We start from the raw sequence: 24,215 nt of genomic DNA on the forward strand, positions 1-24,215 counted from the left end.
GATTATTAATTATGCAAATCATGTATTCTTTATTATGGTATGTTCTTTATTCTTTTCAATGTGATCAATAGATTACATGCATTTTAGGTAGGGTATGATTACTTAAATGTTTAGTAGAGTAAAAAGGTGAGCGACGTTTGATATCTAGACATTATAATAATATTTATAACAATATTTATCTGAATAATCGTAGGGCATCGAAAAACGCTGCGGCGTTCATCATTGGATAGAGGATACGGTTAACGGGTTCGCGTGACTGCTCTCCACTCAATCGAACACCAGCCATATCCGACAGGGCACGATAGCGTTTCGATTAATTGGGTTATAAGTCATATTTTTCACGGGGGAATTTCGTTACGTGTCGAGCGTTTAAGGTTTGCCACGCGATGCGAGCCAATATTTGATGTTGAGTGCACTTGATACAATGCATCCCCAAACTGACTTTCCTGGTTAAAAAACTCAATATTTAGCGTCCCTTTTTCCTGGTCCCGTTATTTCAGGCTCCCTTTGACAAATTTATCGACTGTGTCCACTACGATTTTTCAAACTCCGTGTCGAGCCGGCCGGTGAAGCGACGACGCAGTTTTGGGACTCGAAACGGTGTGAACTGAACACTTCACTTCTTTATTGGATTGGTGTATAAATTGCAATATGGTCCAGTAGCCGTGATATACGTTCTATGTAGACCGACAATAGTAACTTAATATTTGCATGCCATGAATATTCTTCCTAATGAAATTTCTATATTTATTTGAGGTTTCTTCATTTGAATCTTAGACAGAAAAGAATGAGTCGAGCCTTGCGTATATAAGTATTACTGTCTACAGTATGCACTCTGAAAGAATATCCAGAATCAAACGAAATATTAACATTACCGTATTTCCTGCATCACAACGTCCACACAATGAATTGCATTTCGTTCTAATAATTATATTACCTTAATAATTGCATTACACAATGAGACGAGACAAAAGAAAAATGACACACAAACAAGTTAGAGGTACTGGTCAGTATTAATGGACCAGTCTCTATCAGTATACCTTTATATTTAAACAAACCGTAAAATAAAAACTTGCAAGCAAATAAAAATATTTGTTTCAGTTATAAAATATTGTATTTCTAAACAGTAAAGTGTAGTAAACATTTTTGCAAGGGCGCACATTAAGATTTCGAGGGATTTACCTAAACCTCTTGTCAAAAACAATAAGAAACACGTAGGTACTTAACAGAGTTGAATAAATTGATAATTATCATTACCATCGTAAACATCCGCGCACAAGAACATTTAAATTAATCGCTGCGTTTGCAAGTAAGGTTGTCGTTGGAAAATCGTTGATTCACGGAATCGTGAGAATAAATTTCGTCGATCCAAGTGCCGTACCAGTCGGATCTACTACCGCGTTTTCTCTCTCCAACGGGATATAATTTATCGCGAAGTAGGCATTGCGTAACTAACGTGGCATAACTAAAGACGAGCCCAGCCGACACTCGAGGCCACTCGAACACAATATCGAGCCGCGTTTGTTGAAACGGTGTCTCTCCGTCGTTCGAGTTTACGTTGGTAAAAGGGAGCCCCCGGAACATTGTCAACGCTACGTGGCGATTCGATTCGCGTTAATGGCACCGGGGAGTGACGTTAAGTAGTCCTGCACTCGTGTACCACCTCCTGTTTTCACCGGCCGGGACGGCTAAATGAAAGAAAATTAAACGGCACGAAGGGAACGACTGTTAGCGAATCCTTTGACGAGAATTTGCGTGTTCTCGATGCAGCAAATACTATTGGAATCTGTTAAAAAAACATTTACCGATTATGTCTTAAAGATGAAATACATTTTGGTAACTGTTCTTGATACAACACGAGTTACAAGTATATACTTCGCTTATTTGGAATAAATTGATTGTCCAAGTTACAGAAAATTTGACCTTCTTTTCTAGTTTGGAAATATATTCACTACCGTCCATAAGTATTTGCCCTCTTATGGAGGATAGATTTACTCTGTTTTACTTCACATCTTGATTTGAGAACTTTCTATACATCATGAATTTTATTATGAATTTCGTTCGCTTTATGGCTCTTATAGCTAGGAAAAGTGGTTCTTCTGAAACATTTGGCACATTTTTTGTGCATCTAACATGGATGGGGAAATACTTATGAGGGGTAGTGTATATTGGTGAATTTGGTGGGGTGTCGATGAATCGAGCCCTTCTATACCATAGGAACCATATAGAGCCCGTACATACTTTTGGATTACAAAGTATCCTGAATTTTATTTTAATTTATTTTATTTTATTTTATTTTATTTTATTTTATTTTATTTTATTTTATTTTATTTTATTTTTGAAAAAGTACAATGATGCAAATGATTTAATCGTAATCCCTTGCCGTTCTTATTTTCCCGCCTCCGATCGTCGATTTAATTTAACACCGTTCTTCGTCGCGATCGCCGTTAAATTGTTTCATTTGTCGTCTCGATTAGCTTTCTTCCAGAATTTATCGCGTGAAACCGATACACGTATAATCGATAAACGGAGAGTCCACGATGGAATCGACTTTAAAGAGAATTTCCCCGTGTTTGTCGTAATTCGACGATAATGCGATAATTTCCACAGTAAAACGACGCCTCGGACGTGACAATTAGGGGAGGAAACGGGAAATTGTTGTTTATCGTGCACGTCGGCGGCGAGTTAGACGCGAAATTCACGTTCGCGTGTGAAATATGAAGCGATATTTCCGTTTCGGACTGGTTACAGCTACGTGATTATTATCTCTCATCGTTCAGGGACGGGGAATTCGATTCATTATGCCCGGGGAGTCATTTGTTTCTTTGAAGACGTAATGAACGAATGAAACGAGGAAAAACAACAGAGAACAATGTAACCCCCAACGGTAATATCAATCAAAGGGAAATTATATTTCTACTCTTATCCGATCTACTATCTTTTTGGTTTTTAACTATTTCGACGTGTTGTCCCGATGCAACGGTGTTACAAGTTGTGTTAAAAAAATTGAAAAACTGAATTTTCAAATGTTCTATTTCGTTTAGATGGGATTGGAAGCAAACGTTCCTTAAATCTATGAGCATTGTAATCTAAAGATATAAACAACCGATTCAGGTTAGTAAATAAATGCAATGTCGAATTAAAACACACAAGTTGGTAGACCTTTTGTGTTTTAGAAATGGTTTTCTTTAATTTTTATTATGAAAGTGAGCGAATAATGTTCTACTTTAATGTTAATAATTAAAAAGGCTCGTATTTGAAGCTATGAGTAAGTTTTGGTGATTCAAATGTTATTACTTTCTTGTCAGAACATTCCGTAGTGACTTCTAAAAAACGAAAAATGTCGGTTCATCAATTTTTTCAACAAAAACTATTTCCTTTTACGTCCTTCGATTTGACATAAATTTGTCTGCTCCTGAGTGCTCCGGTGAGAGGTTTTTCCTTTTAAATTCCATAATCCATATACTAGAGTGCTTAATTTTAACAGATGCCGAGGTTGAATTTCTTTAAAATTTAACTGAAACCGACAGAAACAGTAATGACGACGAATAATTTAAAATTCTAACGTCAGTGGATATTAATTCAAAAAATCTCACATAGAATAACATTTCCTAATGAATTATTTAATGTCAGAAATCAAATCTATAGTCTATAAATATGATTAACATATCAATGATCTCTAAATAAAACTAGTTTAAGGGACAATGGATTTTCGATTTTTTTTTCTCCATATTACCTGTTAGACTGCTTTAAACAGCCACGTACGATTATTTTCATCCGGCTGACTGATCTAGTAAGTAAATGCCAGCTATTTAAGCTTCACGATCTCCCGTTGGCTCGTGGGCGATAAAGCAACGGGAGGAAACGTTTGTTGTCTTGAAACGGTCTCGACGGGGGAGAAAAAAAAATTGACCCCGGTAACCACGACTTTTCCACCCGTTCCTTCGTCTCGCTAACAGGTCAAATTAAATTTCCGTCTGTGTTTCAGAAACGGGGAACTCTTTGTTATCGATTCTCTGCCCTCTTCGGGATATCTCTGTTCTTTCTTCAGGGGGGGGGGGGGGGGGGTTATGCACCGAAACGACGGAGCGTTAAACGAGGAGCAGTTTACGAGCAGATACCTTCGTCGGGTCGTTTTGTCGAGTGCTCGGAACGGTTCCAGGAAATTAAAATGGAATTAATTGCTCGTTTTCTAGGGAAAACGAGATAACGAGTCTTTTCTGGCTTTAGTTTCGAGTTCGTAGAATTTATTTCGTGTTCATGGATATTGTGAAGCGACCTTGGTAAAATTGTTAGTCGCAGAGGAAATAAAAATATTAAAGCGTCTGTACTTTCAACTCTTTTATGTATTCAATTTCGTATTTTAATATTGTCGTGGTTCTTCAGTCTAAAAATGAAAGTACTATGAAGTCGCACCTGTACGTAAGTAAAGGTAAATAATATTTCTTTATAGAACAAAGTAAAAAAAATATATATCAGAAATATTACATTTTCAATAAGACACTCCATAATGGGTGCAAAAGACACTTTCTTCTTCGTCTGCACGGTATTTCAATAATTTTCCATTATTCCATAAGAAACTTCTGTGAGGTTCTGGAAAAATTAAACTTCCCAGAGGGCACGAAAGAAAAGAATATTACCCGTAGTTTCTTATTATTTCTTAACAACAGTAAGCCCGCGTAGGCACTAATCCGACCATAATTGTGTCACTTATCCCATCTCCAAAAATGTCCTTTCGTTTCTTTTTCCGAAAAAGCTAATCAATAATCCGCTTTCAACCAAGCGTGTACTCCACAGATGAGAAATATTCCATATTCAAGCGTTACGAGTCGTCGTAACGATACCCAATATTCATCCGATTAACGTCCACTCATAAATTCCGAATATTCCTCCTAATAACACGGCCGTTTGAGCGAGCACCGCGCATTATGATTCGATCATGAATCACGGTGGCCCCGGCATAACACGGAAAAACGTCGTTGCCTTTCGATGAATACTATCACGGGCTATTGGCCATTCGATCGGGACACGCGTTTCCTCCATTGTGGTCTAGCGTCGTCGTCGTCGTACATACACATACCTGTTTTTGTGCGAGCAACGAGGACCCGTTCCCGTTGATCGTCGATTCGTTAATCGAGTGCCCGGAGGCGTTCGTTGCGAGGGAAAAAAAAAACGGGCGTAACGGGGGAAAAATTGTACATTCGGCGTCTTCTCTGAAACGGGGGAGCCGAGCATGGAAAGAGGGACAGAGGATTCACCCCGACACCTGGCGCTGTTCGTCTCATCTCTCCCGTCGGAGCGGTGTCATCCGATCGGAAAATTGCCGTAAAATTGCCGCAAAAACCGATATTTTATTCCATTCAGAGCCCACGATTTACCAACCGCGTTGGCACAGACTCTTAGGGATGTTTATGGGATTTTATGGACTCGTGTCGGCTGTTTCCCTTGTTCGGGAGACGTCATAGGGGTAGATAAACGTATATAGTATACGAGCGCGAGCCATGCGCACCTGGTTGGATCCACGGCGATCATCCAGTGCCAAGGACAATAATTATTTCTCCATACGCTGTCCTGCTGACCGCACGGTGGTCCAGAATCATAATTTAACAGCGATCGTGGTCAGGAAAATATTTCTTTTATCTTCTAATAGAACTCACTTCGACTTATTATCAACGATGGACAATTTGTCTCTATTTTTCCATCATTAATCTCAGTAAAAAAATTTCTCTAAAAATTCATACTTTCACGAAGATATCGGGAACATTGTTGGGAAATGATAACTAGACTACGGATGTTTATGAATTTATAGCATCCCTTAACTTGGAACATACAATAAAGATTTTAATAAAGTTTAAATAATATTCCTGTGTTATCAGAGGTATATTATACAATTTAATTTACTATACATTCGGTACTGGTAGTTCTAGTGTTAAAGTACAATTAACTCTTATCAGCAACGTAGTGAAGCCTCCAGTACAAAGTTCAAAATTCGATCTCATTCTAATTTTCAAATATTCACGTTTGAAATTGCGAATCCGCAAAAACTTTTAGAGGTTCCCTAAAATCGATATAAAAATCTGCATATTTATCTACGTCCACGGAAATAAAATTATAAGTTTCAAAGTGTCAGATTGCTCGAGCTAAATAAGCGTACGCGCTGAATTTCGATTCCGGACCACCGTGGCGACCAGGACAGAATTCCAATGTCCGTTCCGACAGAATTCCAATCACTCGGCCGCCCACGAATTCCGCAATATCTCCCAATCCGCGGTATCAACGAAACCGTATTATCGCGAACAACAACGCCGTTCTGGAGTGTCCGGTAGAAAGAGAGAGAGAGAGAGAGAACAAAAAAAGGGAAGTCGTCTGTTCTCATCATCCACTCGTGTGCGCACGAATCATGGCGTTGAAACGAGTAGGTATCATATAGAAGGCCTGTCGAGGATATCGATTCGGGGAGGGGCAATCAATTTGCCAGCTTTCAGGGACTCGGAAAAAAGGGAACTTCACGTGAGATCTCCAGCCCGTGTGTCGTGATCCTTGACCAAGCGTTCGCGAACGAGTTTTCCGGGTGCTGGACAAGTAATTGCGACTGGCTAACACGATCGGTGTCTTTCGAACCGATTAATTTCATTTGTGTCTCCGTGGCTGAATGACGTATCTATGTGCATGCATTCGAGGATATAACTGAAGATGATCGGAAGCGTGTTCTGGTCGGTTAAAAACTTTCAATTCCCAGCGAGAGCAATTCCTGCCATTGATCGCGGTAATCCTGTTTGCCGTGGCCCCGATTCGAGTATATTCATTCGTTAGGCGATGATTTCTCGTTTCGAGGCACGTTTCACGGCCCCGCTATTTGAAAAATCGGTGACCTCCGAAGTGAGAGAGATAGATAAATAGGGATAGAGGGAGAGATAGAGCGATGCCTTTATACCGCGATGGCCGTGGCACGAGCGCAGCGTCAGACCTCGCGCTCGGCCATGATAATGGGATTAATCATGGGATTTGACGCGGGTCCGACAATGCGCCCGTTAACACGACGACGTAGCCTTCATCAGGAGGTGTCTTCAGGAATGATTATCCCGGCACGCGCTTATTATGCGGGCACGTGATCGGAACCCGGGGCCGGCACGGCGGCCACGCATCCGAAACGAAGTTACAAGCGCAATCTATCGTTTATTGTGCGCCGTTGAAAAGTCGACGACCGGCAACTTTCGTGGATCGCTCGGATAACCGACTGGAACGGATCGACCCCCTCGGTCGGAGTCTCCTCGTTTCTCTGGTAGAGTCGACTGATAAAATTTTGAGTTTGGGGTTGTAGCTTAGTTTAAGCCTAGATCAGACGAACGGTTTGCGTTTGAACAGTCGTAGATTCGTCTGATGCTGTTCAAACATGTTTGGATAGTTTTAAGCATAAGATGTTTGGACAGTTCAAACAGAGTTCGGTGGTTTTAAAGAGTTCGAATGTTTGGATATCTTGTCGGGAACAATTTTTAAAATATTAATGGTGTATTCGTTAAGAATATTTCGACTCTATTAACTCTCATACATCCCTTGTGTAAGTGTGATAGCGAGGGATAAATCAAGTTGAGAAAATGAGGGATGAACGAGGATTACCAAGTGATTGCAGAAAATCTGTATAAATGTTATCCGAGAATATAATCCAATAAATAATTTCTGTACCTGCACAACTGAAGAATATAATATAATTGTTAAAAAGATTTTCATGTTTCGACAGCTTCCCTAAGTTTCAGTAAAAGAATCCTCCGGTCCGATTGTTCGTTTATTTTTAACCGATCGTTAGTGACATTAAAATGATGCTGAGGATACAGAACAGGCAAAAAAATGATTTCTAAAGAGGAGCCACCACATTGAACTTTTTCCACAACGATCAGGCGTAACGAGGGCAGATTTTCCATTCACCCTTTCCCCAGGCTAGCCTGATGAATTTACAAAATGGCTGACGTCTAAGGGCGCCGGGCCGAACTCCGACGGGGAAGAGTGGCTCTCGTATCGCCTTGTCATCGAAAGTTCATTTTTCGCGTTCTTGCTCGAAGATACAGGGAGGGGAAATTGTGAACTCTCCGGGAGCGAGGAGGCCGCGATACGGTTGAATAAAATACGATCCGTTTCCTTCCCGAATGTTCCTCTAAATCTTGCATTGTTCCGCAAACTTTACCGTTCCTCTCTGCCGACCGCGGATCGCTTCCGACCGAACCGTTCCGGTTTTATGTCAGCGATACGGGGTTTGTCGCGATCCACCGAAATGATTTATAATAACAATTCAATTTTATCACGCAATACAGAGTTATGGCGACGGAACAAAAGAAGGGGATAGAATAAAGTGTACAAAAAACTTCAGAGTGGTATAAATGAAAATATGCGATGACTAGACTGCCAAACTTTATGGAAATACTCTTGTGTTCTGTAGACTAATTTATGAAACTGGTAAAGATTATTGATGATTTGTTGACGCTTATATTACTCATAAATGCCAAAAATGAGTAGATTGCGAATCTTTATGCAAATATCAATCTTTAACAATTTTAACTACGGGTGTATGTTTATGAAACTGACAGTCCAAAGACAAGACTACTACTTAAAATAATAAGTAGATAATAATAATAGTAAATAGTGAATAGTAAATACTTTCTTTATCACTATCACCATTATTTCAGTCATCCTAGATTTTTGAGTCCGTCATTTCAAGGTCATAGTACTCCATATTGCTGAACTCGTCTTAACATCAGTAACAATTTTATAAAATTAAAATTACATGATTCCATTTAACAAAAACATCGGTGATCTTGAAATAACGTTGAAAATAACATTCAACCGAAAGGTTCGTTTATGCCACCATCCTTGCTCTCCTGAACAATACAACTTTTGTCTTGGACATAGTCTCCAATCTTCAATCCCAACACAGATATTCAGGTGTTCTCTTTCATGTGTCTAACTCCCTATAAAATTTTACTGGTCTCTTGTCAGATGATGTCCTCTCCAATAATAGAACGCTCCAAAGACGCACGAGCCACGATAATAATCTCGTATCATGGATGGTCGCGTCGTTGCGAGTTATTGTTTTTCACTCCCATGGACGTACGCTAACTTTCAACGAAACAAAGGAAAAAGTTTAAGAATAAACCGTGGCACTTTAATCCACAATTTACCAAAGCGCGAACGTAGCTTTGCGGTGACGCAACTTGGTCCGACACGGTGGCGTTCGTAGTTTCTGGAAATGTCACGGTATTTAGAACGGAATCCCCTCTTTGTCCGTGGAAATCTCTTTTCCCGCGTGTAATCCCCCCCCTGTTTTCCGTCAGCGGTCGTTTAAAAAAAATGCCCGCGGATTAAGCTCTGCAGCGAATGCCGCGACGCGGTCGCGGGATCTATCTCCGGGATTTTCCTTGGACAACATTTCCCGTCCGTTCGCTGGGATTCACCTGGAAGTTGTAATCGGGAATTGAGTTCTCGTAGAAAATTACATTTTAAGAATTCACATTAACCGCGGCGAATGGAAAACAGAAACTGTTCCGACGTTCCAGTAATTTATATCGGCGTGTAATCGCTTAAGGTCACTTTCATACGTAATAAGAGTAATAATAACTTCTCATGACAAAATGAACTGAAAAGTCTACCTTGTAGACATGGCCATTCCTGACACTAACAGTTTAACAAGCACTGATACTAAAAATATAGAGAATTATACTGATTTATCCATCAGAAATAACATTCGTCATTCTGTTTTCAACAGAAATCATACCGAAAAGCCTACACGATGGTATACAAGTTCTAAATTTCCCAGCAAATAGATAACAAGTACTGTAAAAGGCTAGCATATAATCTTTGTATACCGTTTTATATCGACACCGTGTTCTCATAAGGAAAGAACCCCAACAGTCCAACAGTACTGTAAATTTCCGATTAAAGCTCGAAACTCGGGACCGTTTTGGAGCAATTATCGCGAAGGGACAAGATTTCTGCTGTGTCACTCGATGAACTGCATAGTAGTGTTGAAGCATTTAGCGTAGAGATCGTTCCGAGCAGTTATCGAGAATTTACTGTACACGTCAAACCTGATAATAAAACACCGTGTTTTGTTGAACCGGGCCAGCAAAAATCAGTCAAACGAACGTGTGTGAAACTAGCCCCAAAAGAGAATCCTCCGAATGGATCGTGTTCGTCTCTCGGTCACGGCTCGAGGAGAGAATGCGCTTAGCGATCCTTCATCCGTGGCTAAGAGGTACAGTCTTCTTAACCTCTGACGGGGTTGGTGGGTCATTACGTCTCATGATACTCTCACGGCTTGTTCAGAAATGACGAAGCGAACAAGAAGATCGCGGGCCGATTCACGGTGTTCGGTAAACCGTGCTGTATCCATGGGCCGTTCGACAAATCCGAATCTGACTGCGTTATTCGTGAAGAAGGCTCTTTGGCGCGTGTCAAAACACTAGTACCAAGGCGGAAACGGTAAGGGAAAATAGCGTCGGTTGGAGAAGGAGAAAGAATACATTCGGACGGACAAGACCTCTCTGTTAGAGGGAGACGAATAGAGAGAGAATATTCGGACGAAATTATCGAATGATTTACGCTAGGATGATCATCTTGATACGGGGAACAGTCATTGTTGCCGACAATGCGGCGCGAAACAATACGCTACTACCCCGCCGACAAAAAGATCATCGATGCACGCACACGTTGGATCCAGCCCGAAACTCATGAATTCTACCGTTCCATCGCGCTATCACGTCCGTTAATTCATGAAATTTATTAAGATCGGGAACCTTTTGGGATACACTGCCGAGTCGCGAATAGTTTTGGTCCGCCGGTAAACTTTCTAACGCCTCGGGAGAAAGTTCACGGAACTATAAAAGAATGATCCACGAACACACGCAGGCCTCTGGCATTAAGGTCTTGTCCGTCTTTTTACTCGGAACCTCGAACTCCTAGCTGGGTCTAGCCTTATGAGGTGGTTTATCGAGTTACGGACTCTCAGGATCGACGAAAGTTTTGAGGATCGCTAAGTACGTAACATACTTTTCATCCAAGCGCTGTGTTTCGGTGGTTGGGAAGCGAAACGGGGTGTAGCGTGGCCCGACGGGGAAAACTTCTTCCCCTTTGGAGACAGTGAGAAGGTGTGCGCCTGCGTGCCTTTATAAAAACGATTAATATATTGGTTTATTATTGGCTGAAGTGAGTCGGGTTATTGTCAATTTTAGAAAATGAAAATTAGGATTGAAAACGATCCAAATTTAGAAACGAAACCCAGTGTTTGATTCTTAATTATATTTGCTGCTATAGAAATTTGTAAATTAATGTAACACCAATAGCTTATATATATTTTAATATAGCGACAGGTAAATGTATTTCCTGAATTTGATTGTAATTCAAACATAATTTAATTTAAGGAATAGTAATACTATATTTTGTTTGAATAGTGCACGAGGGTGAATTTTCAAAAGCTACCATAGGTGAAATATCACGTCATGTGAATTTTATTTTAATACTATTAAAAAACGTCACAACTGATAATACTAATTTATTAGGTAATTATTCATATTATCAATAGTGATAATATTATTACAAAACAAGTACGTAGATATAATTAAAAAAGATTAAAATTTATCTGACGAAGATTTTGCCGCGATAACGTGATTAGATTGTAGTTTGCGTTAATAGAGATTAGAGATACATATTATAAAGTTCTCGTATTGTATTATAATATAGTTGAGTGACAGTTAAATGACAGAATAATTATGCGAATAAATAAAAAATTGAGAAGTAATTACATAACGAGTTAACAGGTTAACTGTTTATAATTGATCACAACAGCGAACGATAAAATAGAAAAAAATGTATATTTATCGACTTCTGATGAGAAATACGTCAAATGATATAAATTTCGTCAAGGTACGTGAAATTCAATGAGTCTAAAAATAAATATCCACATATAACGTGCATACCGTGACGAGTTCTTGTTTTTGCTATTTTCCGCTCTCAATTTCAGATGAAACTGCGCGTGACAGTGTGTAGGATGAGGATTTAATTGACGGCCTTCGTATAGAATTTTCAGCTTTGACTGATGCAAAGCACGATGATTTTAATATAAAACACGATATGCTTGCAATGAAAGTAAAACGATACGTGTACCGCCCTTGAATCATACAGGGTCGTTCAGATTATTAGAGTTAAATTACGAAAATAGGTAGAAGTAAAAAGAATCTTTTTATGTAAATTTTTGTTTAAGACATGAGAAATACACATTCAGTATTTAATAAATATATCAATATTTCAAATTCGACAATACATGTTGCTTTAGTGAACTTTTCGAATTAGGTTTCTAGTAAATTAAAGTACAATAAAGATTCAACAAAATTCAAATTAATTCATCGAAACTACATAAACACCACGAAAAGAAAACAGTATAAATATAGACACTCAAAGATTACCTGTGAAAAAACAGCTGTTTCTTATAGAAAATAAAAACAATGACATTTATATCACTTTTCATTGTTACTATATTTTTACTCCATAACTCGAAGAAATGTTGAAGTTATGAATTGGTACATAATAATCATCGTTTTGTAGTATAACTAAACATTTCTACGACGAACTAGCAAATCAAGTCCAGTAATTTCTACATTCTTCTATAGAACAATCATTACATTTTCTCGACCAGTTCTTACAAAAAACGAATTAACTCGTTCTCCCCCGGCGAACAGATTAAAACCGATTTAAACAGACGCGGTTCGTCCACCAAACATTCGTCCCGAGACCATAAACGACCGATAATCGAATCGACGGAAGATCTCGTTCGTCGGGATCATCTCGGTCGATCGATCGTCTTTATTTAAACCCGTTCGAATTCGTTCCCAGAGACAAGGATCGAATCGTAAGGACAATCGTTCCGTAAAAAAAAACGGAAATTGTTGCGATCGATTGCTCGAGCCGATATCCTTCCGCCAGGGAACGACAATGAACGGGGTAAGCAGCCGGGGAATGAAAGGATTTTCGCGACGAGAGTTCGCTGTTGGAACTGTGGCCGAATTATTTGGTCTGCGTGGCAGCAACAGGAGGAGAGATCTGAAATCGTATTTGCCATTCCCATGATTATTTGCCCGTGACCGGCGCCCACGTCTCTATTCTTCTTTTGCTTTCCCTTCTTCAAGTTCACCTTTCTTTCTTTCGTTATTTTTTCTCTCTATCTTTCTCGTCCCTCTTTTTGGTTCGCGATGCCCTTTCACAAGATGACCAATAGGCGTGGGTTGTGTCTGCGTTGAATGGGATGCTCCTTTGGGACCAGGTTGCATTCTATCCCCCCAAAAAGAATGCACTTTTCTGGTCTGGGTGAAATGAGCCGAGCTAATTTCGTGATCCTTGCCTCGAGAGATCGGGCGAACGAAACGGCCGGAATAATGGGGGCGGAAAAGGAGTAAGTTTACCGTACGACGACATCGATCTCGCAATTCCCTTTTCACCCGGGCAGCGATCCGGGGGGGGGGGGGGGGGGGGTAAGGGAGGGAGCAGACCCGATTGATCCATCGGATCGATCGTTCGAACCAGAACTTAGGTTCCCTTTTTCCACTGATGTTTCCCTGTCCATTCGAGCAGAATCAGCGTCGAACGCGATTACGGTTGCGTTCTACGTGGATTCGTAAGGGTTGCTGTTTCCCCGTGTGTCGTTATTTCGTACGCTTTATCGCGTTCATCTCGACAGATTTTCCGTTCGACGGACGATCGTGGATCGTGAAAGGTCGTGAAAAGGGATCCCGCGGATGTTACGATTCGATGTATGTGTATGTCGCACGTTTAACAACGCGATCTATGGACGTCAATGGTTAGTGTGAATGCTGTTTGCTGTGGATAATCGGAAAGGAACACAGGAACTCTCGGAATTTACTTTAATAATGATATGAATAACAATCAATAGATAGTAATTAAAGTTACATTTGTAAATGATAAATAACTATTGTTTTAGATAACTGACGTAATTTTGTTTAAATAAGGGATTGGGTTGGCTAACAGAGTAATTTGTGCTGTAGAGTCTATAGTGTAGATGATGCTTTTTTGTTTATCAATGCAAAGCACCGCTTCTAATTAATGAAATAAAGTAGCGGACAAAATGTTATCACTTTTCTGATATACTAGGTTTTATTTCTCTAGGATAATCTAGCTTTTAATTCACTGTCAGAATAATTTGTAGATTGTATCAGAAAACGTTTTAATGATTTATGATAATATATCAACAGAGAGGTATCAAGTATAAAAACTGGAGGGTGAATTTATCGAAAGTTCTGCTTCCTCTGTGGATCCCTTTACTAGTGCCTATTCGAGGTATAAGATGCGAATGATTCGACATGGTCAACGTGACTTTGCTGTTCTCGTTGCTTCCCATTTCGATCGTGTTTTAAATTCCTAATAGACAGAACTCTTGAATTAGCGGTTCAAGACCACTGCAGAAGCTGGAACATAGAGAGGGCAAAACATGCTGCGGGCAAAATATCATATTACTCGCGGAGTTTCATTACTTTCGGCCTCGAAGTCGAAAAAGTTGAAATCAGATCTATCTGTGATGTCATTGGAGAAGCCTGATGTTCTTCCAGTCGGTGTTTGATTACTCCAAGTAACCGAAGGTCCGAAATTTTATAGGTCCGTCTTGCCCCAGTGAATATATTCCGGTAATGCATCCAATCGTTCAACCTTTTGCTGTCAGAGGAGTTTTACAGATATCGTATCTTTGTATATAGAGATTCATATAAAACCATTCGGATGAAACTTGAATAAGTTTAATGATAAAACTATAGAAATTGTACGATTATGAAAACGGTAGGAATATAGTCTAATTTCTAATAATATTAATGAATACAATACAATGATATCACAATAGTTATTCTAATGCAGTTTGGTAAAATATTTTAACCAGGGATGAGATTTTCTATCGGAATTATCACGAAGTGTTGTTACCTTTGTAGTTTAATTTTTGTGTTAATTTGTTGTAACATTTCTTGTACAATTTCTAATTTTAGACACTCTTCCATCCTTTCATGTAATCAGTGACATGCTTTCCGACGCTTACTTGTATTACCACTAATTTAATGGTATTTACGTAGCGTGAATGAGAAAGTTAACAAAACCAGCTCTGTGCTTAACTTGTTAGTAATTACAGAAATTTACTGATCAGTGTGTACATAGTATTTCATAACCTGTTGAAACTACTTCAGAGGAAGAATTTATCTAGTTAAATATTAAAAAATTAATTACAGCTGCTCCAATTTGTCATTAAGAGTTACTGGAGTATAAAGTTGGTTATACCTTAAGACCTAATATCAAATACACAAACCTTTTTCGTCGAATATATATCGCCCGTTTACTTTCGAACTTTGTCCAACATGTTACGAAGCACCCCGTATGGTGGATGAAAATTTGTTTGGAAAAGTCACAAATTGAAACTTGACTGTCATTATTTCGAATGTATAGCTACACTAAGGACCGTAGCAGGATTAAAGTGGATTCTATTTCGTGGAGCAATCTGTTTGATTGTCATTCGATCGGCGTTACTCGCAGGTTCGTTAATCTTGCGTGCAAAACCGACGATATCGTGTATCAGCATTGTCACTTTTGAGGAAAACTTCGAAACTACATCGGAACTATGCGAGCACAGTTTCGGCGGCGAAGTGTGGAAATGGTTGAGCCGAGAAAATTGGAAATTTCGCTGCCTATATGACGCATTTCGAAAATAGACGTACTCGAAAGTTCGACGGTAGGCGAACATGAAAGACGGGAAAATTGAAACAGGGCCAGGGCTAGCACAGCAGAGTGCTCTTCAAAGAAGAAACAGAGGAAAACGGGAAGCTGTTCGACGGGCTTACCCCTGGTCCTTTACTTACGAACAAGTTTTCCAATTATATCGGCATTGAATTTCTTCCTCCCGTTCCTACGGGAGAATAAAAGAAACTCGCGAAATCAAAATACGAGGGTACCTGTCTGAAGAATACGATTGAAGATATATACAACACTATTTTTACATTCCAATACGTTCGAAGCTTTTCAATCGATCTTGTATGTACGGAAAGTTCTTGTACGTTGTTCGTCTGATACACGTAGAATTCATTAACCCTCGTGCATCATTGAATAAACTATTGCATTACTGTTCCTTAGATTGGGCATGAATTAAACTTGAATTAAAGAAATATATATGTGTATGGCTAGATTCTGTGTGGACAATAGGATCGATATACGGTATTGACATTGATTCACATTTTTTTATCCTAGAGCATCCGTATCGTTTAGTGGTGGAGGTAACGATAGTAATAAAGGTATGTAAATACACGTAATTACCTGTACGCATATTGTAATTAGTAATCGGACCGATACCGATATATGTTGACACGTCAAAGTGATGAAATTGTGGAAGCAATATAAATTCTTTTTGCGGTAATCATTTCATATCTTTTTTGTTTATCCGATGAAATTTAACCCCTCTAATATCTATAATTTCAAAAGGTATCAAAGAGATATGAACACGTTTGTGAAGTATCAAAGGGATATCGATAATTTCGTGGATGTATTGAACAGGTATTGATTATGTTTGATTCCATACCGTGTTTCATACTATTCGATACAGTATCAAAATTCGCGGACTGTAATCAATAGTATTGATTCGGTATCATTCCGATCAACAATTGTAATAGAATATATGAGAAGATTTCACGCTGAACGAGTAGCAGTACTGATTATGAGTTGAAATATAAATGGTAATACTGATGGTGCTTGGTCGTGATGAAAGGTTCCGAAAATAATAGCATGCAGGATGATCTGAAAGGGGGTCAAAATAGTTTAGAGGCACATAGTACCAAAGTAAACTCAACATAGTATCGAAAGTCAATTTTGGAGAAGATATAGGTACATACTCTATTTTGGCTTATACGTACAGTTCAAACTACGGCACACTTGTTATAACAATTCGATATAAACGAGTAAAATTTGCATCCATATGGAAGGTAGAAATGTATAGAACGCATTTTATAAAAAAAAAGTGGAACGAAAATCTGACTTGAAATGAATTAATTTTTATGTTTCTCTAGAGATTAATTTATGGACCATTGTTTGTAGAATATTTTTTTTATTCCTTATCCGTTTCTCATTTTCCCAACATAATTTGTCCCTCGGTGTCGAATTGACATAGTTGTAAGAAATTAATATAATGAACAAATAAATACTTAAATTTGCAAATTCTTGTAAATAATAACGACGGAGCTTCAGTTAAATTTACCTACAAACGACAGAATAACATCATTCCTCAGATGAAAAATGTTTCAAATTGAAGCAAGGGACGGAAGGGGGTTTTTCCAATGGGCACTCCTAAATCAGTTGATCTTTATTCAGGTCAGCTTTCTGATCAATATTATATTGTCACCACCGGATGTGTCACCGCACGTTATATTATCAATTTACAAAACAAAGAACAAGTTCTTCAGTTGCAACGAGTAGCGTAGCAACTTCATAGCGTCGTGACATAATATTATATTAACTATAGAAGGTCCTCTTTAAGTCTCTAAAACCAAAGGATACGTCGTACACGTTTTCCGTCGGTACCAGAGGCATCGTAGATTGGTGTCTAAGGCTCTTTCTCATCGTGGACACGCCCCGAGCGAAACAGTTAGCCAATGGGGTGGCTCGAGGTGGGGCTCGTACGCGAAATTAAAATATCCTTCGCTGGTAATCACTCGAGATACGTTGGTAACGATGCACGTGTACCGTACATACGTCCGGGCCAAGCGTAACTTTGTTTGCGATGCTCTGTGTGCGTAAGAAGAGTGGCGTTCGGGGGCCCCCCACCCCTCCCAGCCCCTCGCGGAGGGTGCGGCAACCCTTCGATACACTCGGATCTGCCGGACATATGCTGGAATAGAGAGAAAGAGAGAGAAAGATATGCGCATTGTATTATTCACGGGCCGTCCGTGAGATAACCTTACCCTCTCCATCGCCAATTTTTTTAATACAGACCGACGAGGGTCGAACCACGCTCCTCCGCGTGCTGGCTTCGCCGACATTGTAATGGGATTAGTCGCGTTATTAGGGGTTTAAAATCACGACGATGTTTTCTCTGATCCTTCGCGTGCTCTAATGGCATTACCGGGGCCGCTTAACGCAGAACCCGACTGGTGTTTCTGGAGACAAGTGGTTATGGGCATTATTGGCCACGGGGGTTGCGTTAACCGGACATTCAGGAAAATGTGGATAACGAGCGTGGAATGAGGGATAAGAGGCTGGAACGAGAATTTTAACGGGTTGAGTGTATGGGTGATGGAATGTTTCGTGTTTGGTAGAGAGATGCGAGTATTGATTATTGATAAATTATTATCGATGTCTTATGAACGATATATCGATAATAGCGTTAAGATATCGTTAAGGAGGATAACAGCGACCGAGGTAGAATGTAAGGTGTCAATTGTAACAAAAAATAAAATATTATCTAATTCTCATTCTTACATGGTAGTGTTCAAATGCTGGCTTTTAGGTTGTCGGTAGACTGCGGATGTTTACGCAATTATTGCGTAAACATCCACAATCGACCGACAACCTGAAAGCCAGCAATTCTATGATTAATTTCGTTCATAATACACAAATTAAGGTAATAACGATAGACGTATTCATTACGAAACACAACTCGCGCGAGACGCGTGGCAGGTGCAAGGGGGACTGGCACCCATTTACACGAGAATATAACATGGTACGACGAAGTGGTGACCGGTAGACAATAGTGATACTGGCCATCCAAAACTGTGTTTTAAGTTAAATATTAATTTTCCGGTTCGCGAGCACCGTGCCCCTTTATGACACGCTCGATAAACCGGCCTGCGAATAATCAAGACATTAGGAACAACTTACGACCGTGTTTTGGCTTGCGCTAACCACTGAGTATTAACCGTTACCATTTACCGGAATAAACGTTGTTTCACGTTGCACTGCTCAACAAGCTAATTATTAACACTATACCTACCGACAATTTATACGTACGTTTTTCTACTGAACCGATCAAATGATCGGTTATTAAATAAAAGTTATATGTTTTACTATTGAATACAGGCAATAGTCAATTTAGTACAAGCAATGATAAATAAAATAATAATTTAATATTAAACTTAAATAATGACTTACAATTAGCCACTTTTGACCGAAGTCATGTAATACTCAGGTTACCTTTCATGCTTCCGATCAAACACCCTCCAGTCAAATATCTCTTGTCCCACAACTGCATCAATTGCTGCACATTTTCACATGGATAATGAACAATTATAGTTGTATAGTTTTAGAATTGATACTTCAAAACAGATAACATTATAAAGGGACATAAATTTTTCAATCAGAATTTTTAATCAAAATTTAAAAACGCTTATTTGACCGGCTGTGGTAGCTTTAGTGTTACAGTTTTAGTACACATGCAGTTCGCGACAATGAAAATCAATTGCTTTTGTAATTTACGAACCAACAGAAGATTTTTCGTGTTCTTTGTTTTTCTTGAAGGAATTTCATATCCGCGGGTATAGTTATGGAAGCTATGTGTGTCCGACGGATTGTTTGAATTTGTAAGTCCGTGTCTCCACCCTTCGATAACCGAGCCTCCCTCTCTGGCACGCTCGATGCTTTGCATAACAGGGATCGTTAAAATTCTGAGCCGCCCGAAAGTGACACAGATTGTTCGTAATTACGTAATTTTGAGGGGAATCGTACCCTTCGTAGTATGTAGGCACTTTCACTCTCAAATTGTGTCGTTGCTATTCCTTCAATTAATCTTGATTTAACAAGGGATCTTCGCGAAGTGATATAAGCTAATTTTATTGTAACTTTGCTCAATTGTTCATGGAACCAACCTAAGAATTTCGCTGTATTGGTTGGTGGTTCTTGCAGACTTTAAGGGAGAAACCATTTTTTAAATCTAAAGCGTCTATTTTACTTGTTTGCTTTTAACTTGTAAATTACAAAAGTATCGAAAAATAGTTTAGATAAACTTTATATCGTTTTTAGTTGTTAATAAAAATTTTGTGGAGAGAATTATTTTTTTGAAAATTTGTTCCTACCTATGGATACTTTACCTATAAGGATTGACGATTTTCTTTTAATTGTAAGAACAATTGACTGAACGTGTTTTAATTTACTAGCAATTATAACGAGTAATATATAAATTATATATTACTTTTCACTGCTAGTAATATTAGTAAGTTAATTACTAGTATATTAAACACGTTCAGTAGTTATTACAATCGTAACATTATCATCAATCCTTGTAGCAATTCGAATATTATGATAAATAATTGAATTTCCACATGATTGCTAATTATGGTGTCACAATTTCACGTCATAGTTTCCAGGTTCGTTCTCTTTGTTTTTCATTAACCCCCAATTTCCGTGTCAGAAAATTCAAATTGCTTGTAGACAAGAAAAGACCACATATCTAAAAATATGTGATATTCTTACCCTAATAACAACACAAATTATAAATACGGTCTTTTGTTCTCGATTCACTAATAATCATGATTTATTTACGGTTTAATACTTCTCGTTCATCCTAATTTCATTTCGCTGAAACCCAATTCAAGTTCCATAGTCCGATCATCGAACACGAAACATGGAATAAATTTGATATTCGCGAGCTCCTCGACCTATTCTCATCCTCACCGTCGAATCGATGAATGATTCGATTTGCATTCTTTCTCTTACCCGGTTCATAAGAATCAATGGCAACACCTAAAGAATATTTCAAAACTCTTTTTTCAATGAAAAATTAAATAGTCGGTTACCTGAATTTTTGTTAAAGATAGTCAAGTCGGCACACCGAATAAGTAAGGATTTTATCTTGCTTCACTTCAAGCCATCTTTGAATGGCCATATAAAACGTAGGGATAATACGGTGAATTCACTCCGAATTTACGTTAAAAGCGAACCTGTCGGGTTGGCGTGAAACCGTCCAATTCCACGTCTGGGGCGACTATTAATGACACTTTTCTTAACCGCATTGGATATATACCTGAACCTGAGCCGTCCCCTCCTACCGACTTATCTTGATTGCCCGCACAGATTCTTCAGCACGTTTCAGAAGAATCTGGTCGATTATCGGCGACGACAAAAACGTGTATTACCTTCCGCCGTACCTCGCCCTCCGTGTGGAAAAATGGCTGGATAAAATACCTTTCTGTCTCGTTCGTAGTTATCTTGGAAATTGGGGTTCGTCGACTCGACAGAAGAAATTGGTTGAAGTCACTTCGTGTGTTTCGAAAAAAGTATTTATATTACAAGATGGAGTTGAAATATTAAAAGTAACAGTTACGTAGAATGATAATTTAGAATTTTTAACGTATGCGTTTGTTTCCAAACTTTTAGTATCTTATAATTAGACTATGAAAGCAAAACTGTTTACGATGACACTACTGATATTTCTGCTAGCATAGGAAATAAATACCTTTCCAATATTACTAAATACTTTCCTAACCCCTCTTGCCTAAACATCCACGGTCAATTCGCATCATTATCAATTACCTCAACTATTTATCCCTTGGAAAGACTCCAACCAAAAACTGATCATGCACGCTGCCATCGAGAACGTGTGTCCAAGCACTGAAAACCACCTCGTCTACCCCACAATGGACTTCCGTGTCCTCCGACAATGGCAAACAAACGAAAACGTAAAGCACTCACGGTTTCCTGTGCGTGCGCGCGCGTTCACGCTGCAGCATCCGGGGATCATTTCCGTCGATTTAAAGTCATACTTCAAAATCATCGCGAGGAACGAATTCGTCCGGGGGTATAACGAGTAGATGGTCCGCAGGGGTCGGTCCCGTGGGCCAATAATAGTCTAAAGATGGGTCGTACAGGGGAGGGGGGTGGGGGTAGTAGTATAAAGTTTCCGGACGTATTAGCCACCCGTCGAATTAGCGTTGCGAGAAAATGCCCTGCTCGGTGACGATCCCAGGGGAGGCGAGCCGTCCTGGTCCCCCCTTTGGCTGCGTTTTGGGGTGAGCCGAAAAAAAGGGGGCAGCAAACCTCGATGGAAGGGCGGGGCCCCCGACAAAAGGGGCCCCGGAAGGAACCAACCCCTGGGTGGAGTTAGCACCCCGTATATATTCCTTCGCTGTGGTTCTACGGGGTGCAGAACACGGTGTACCATCGTGTCGTGAACATCCCGTGACTCTGTACCTGCTCAGACCGCTCGACAGAAACCTTTACGGATCGTTCGAGTGTCTCTTAGAAAGTTCGTAGCAGCAACGGAACTGTTCAGCTTAACGTGGTGAAACCTAGTGAATCGATGGGATTCTGTGCACGTCGAAGTTTCAGTGCTCTCAGGATTGTTTAGTGTTTACGAAATCGGTGTGAACCCCGACGAGGACCTTTATATCTACCACGAGAGAAGACAGGGTTAGCTAACATGTCGCGAAGTTTCCTGGTGGACTCGCTGATCGGCAACAATTCGCCACCTTCTTACCCGTTGCCTTATTATGGGAACCAGTTGCCCAGTTATATGTTCAATTTCTTCAATCTGGGACTGGGTTATCAACCGATCAGACCGGTACCAAGGCCGCCCGCCTTGCCTGTCCCGGTTCCAATCAGCCCGCCAGCATTGGGGAGCTTGCCTGTTGTCGGACAGAGCCCTCCGTCGCCTCTGAACACTTCGACGAGCAGATTGTCAGGTAAATATTCTTCTACCCATACATATAACTCCTGACGATTGGTACAAAAATTGTCTATGCATTGCACACTCTATTTGGATTCTCAGACGATTCGAACTAACATTATCGTGCACCCGTCAGATGTTTCAGCCCCGAGCGAGTCACCGTCGCGCAACAGCACCCCAACACCGCCACCAAAGTCCCCAAACTCTATGAACAACAGCTCGAAGAGGATTCGAACCGCGTTCACGAGCACCCAGCTGTTGGAGCTGGAACGCGAGTTCAGCTCGAACATGTATCTATCCCGACTCAGGCGGATCGAGATCGCCACGAATCTGCGGTTGTCCGAGAAACAAGTGAAGATCTGGTTCCAGAACCGTAGGGTGAAGTACAAGAAAGAGGATCTGCCCGCGGGTCAGAGCCAGAAGTGTTGCTGTCTGAGGACCTGTGGGAAGAAGAAGGACGGCTGCGAGGATTCGTCGAACCGGAAGTGCGAACAGGAGGATGAGAGATCACCGAAGAACGAGAAGACAGAGACTGCTGATAAGATCGCGGAGGTTACCTGTCACGAAGAATCCTCGAACCCCATTGCGGATCGGTTCGAGCAATCGATCCCGTTGCACGTAGAGAATTCGCGATTCCATCAAAATATCGAGGAGAAATTAAATCTTCCGAGGGTCAGTCCGGTTTTGGAGCGTCCCGGCTACGAGATAGAGGCGTACAATTTGTCCAGAGGCTTGAAGAGAACGATCGGCGAGCAGCGGGACGAGCCGGACGATAAAAGGAGACGGATCGACGGGTCGGTCGTTTATCAGAACCCAATCCCGGACGCTATCTCTGGTAACGTGTTCAGAAACGTGGGATGCATCAAGCACACCGTGGATAGAATCGTGAATTCGTAGAGAAGAAAATATTGGATCGCGCTACTCGCTGGGAACGGAACCGTATTATTCCTGTCGCGCTTTCTGCTTATCACTGTAAATATATATATTTCCCACGGTCTTTGTAAATATACATATATATTTTCCATGGTTCTTGTAAATATTGTAGATATATTTTTGTACGATTCACGCGAAGGCTGTATATTTTTTAATATAATATTCAGACGAATAAAGTGGTTCATTGAAATTTATCGCTGTACACATGTGCTTTATTTCGGCGAGTTGTCCTTCATCGGTTTTATATACCGGTGCCTTTGTGGAGAGATTTTAATTACAAATTTTCACGAAATATTCTGTACGCGTATTCATTAGGTTATTAAATTGGTGTGTGAATAGTAGAGCGTGTCTGTTAGAAGTTTCTCTGAGAACTTATAATTTGACAGTTTAATGATGGAGCAGCGACGGACTGTTTCGTATATACATTTCTGTGAAATATTAATTAATTCTGGAGTCGACAGGGATCGCGTGGAAAATGATGATTCGTCGAGTCGATAATTATGCGACAACTTAAAATTGGTGAACGCTTTGTTCTAATTTCGAAATATTTTTGCCTGTTATACGTTTGGTGTAGCGACGAAGAAGCTGTACGATTATTGGTTTTTTATAAATA

At 40.0% G+C, this 24,215-nt stretch overlaps 1 protein-coding gene across 1 annotated transcript; it reads left to right on the forward strand.

Annotated features, from left to right (window-relative positions):
- The first annotated feature begins 22,423 nt into the window (after nucleotides 1-22,423).
- LOC107188522 (GS homeobox 1-like) lies at nucleotides 22,424-23,566 on the forward strand. Its single transcript, XM_015576827.1, has 2 exons — nucleotides 22,424-22,685; nucleotides 22,806-23,566. Exons 1-2 carry the CDS (start codon nucleotides 22,424-22,426, stop codon nucleotides 23,564-23,566), a joined length of 1,023 nt encoding a protein of 340 aa, XP_015432313.1.
- Nucleotides 23,567-24,215: the final 649 nt, after the last annotated feature.

Source organism: Dufourea novaeangliae, unplaced genomic scaffold, assembly GCF_001272555.1.
Source record: "Dufourea novaeangliae isolate 0120121106 unplaced genomic scaffold, ASM127255v1 scaffold16, whole genome shotgun sequence".
Taxonomy (NCBI): Eukaryota; Metazoa; Arthropoda; class Insecta; order Hymenoptera; family Halictidae; genus Dufourea; species Dufourea novaeangliae.

What these genes read in the sequence shown, in the direction of transcription:
- LOC107188522 (XM_015576827.1), top strand. Translation starts at nt 22,424, where the DNA reads ATGTCGCGAAGTTTCCTGGTGGACTCGCTGATCGGCAACAATTCGCCA. An exon ending in TTCGACGAGCAGATTGTCAG is followed by an intron (nt 22,686 to 22,805) that starts GTAAATATTCTT and finishes TGCACCCGTCAG; the next exon opens with ATGTTTCAGCCCCGAGCGAG.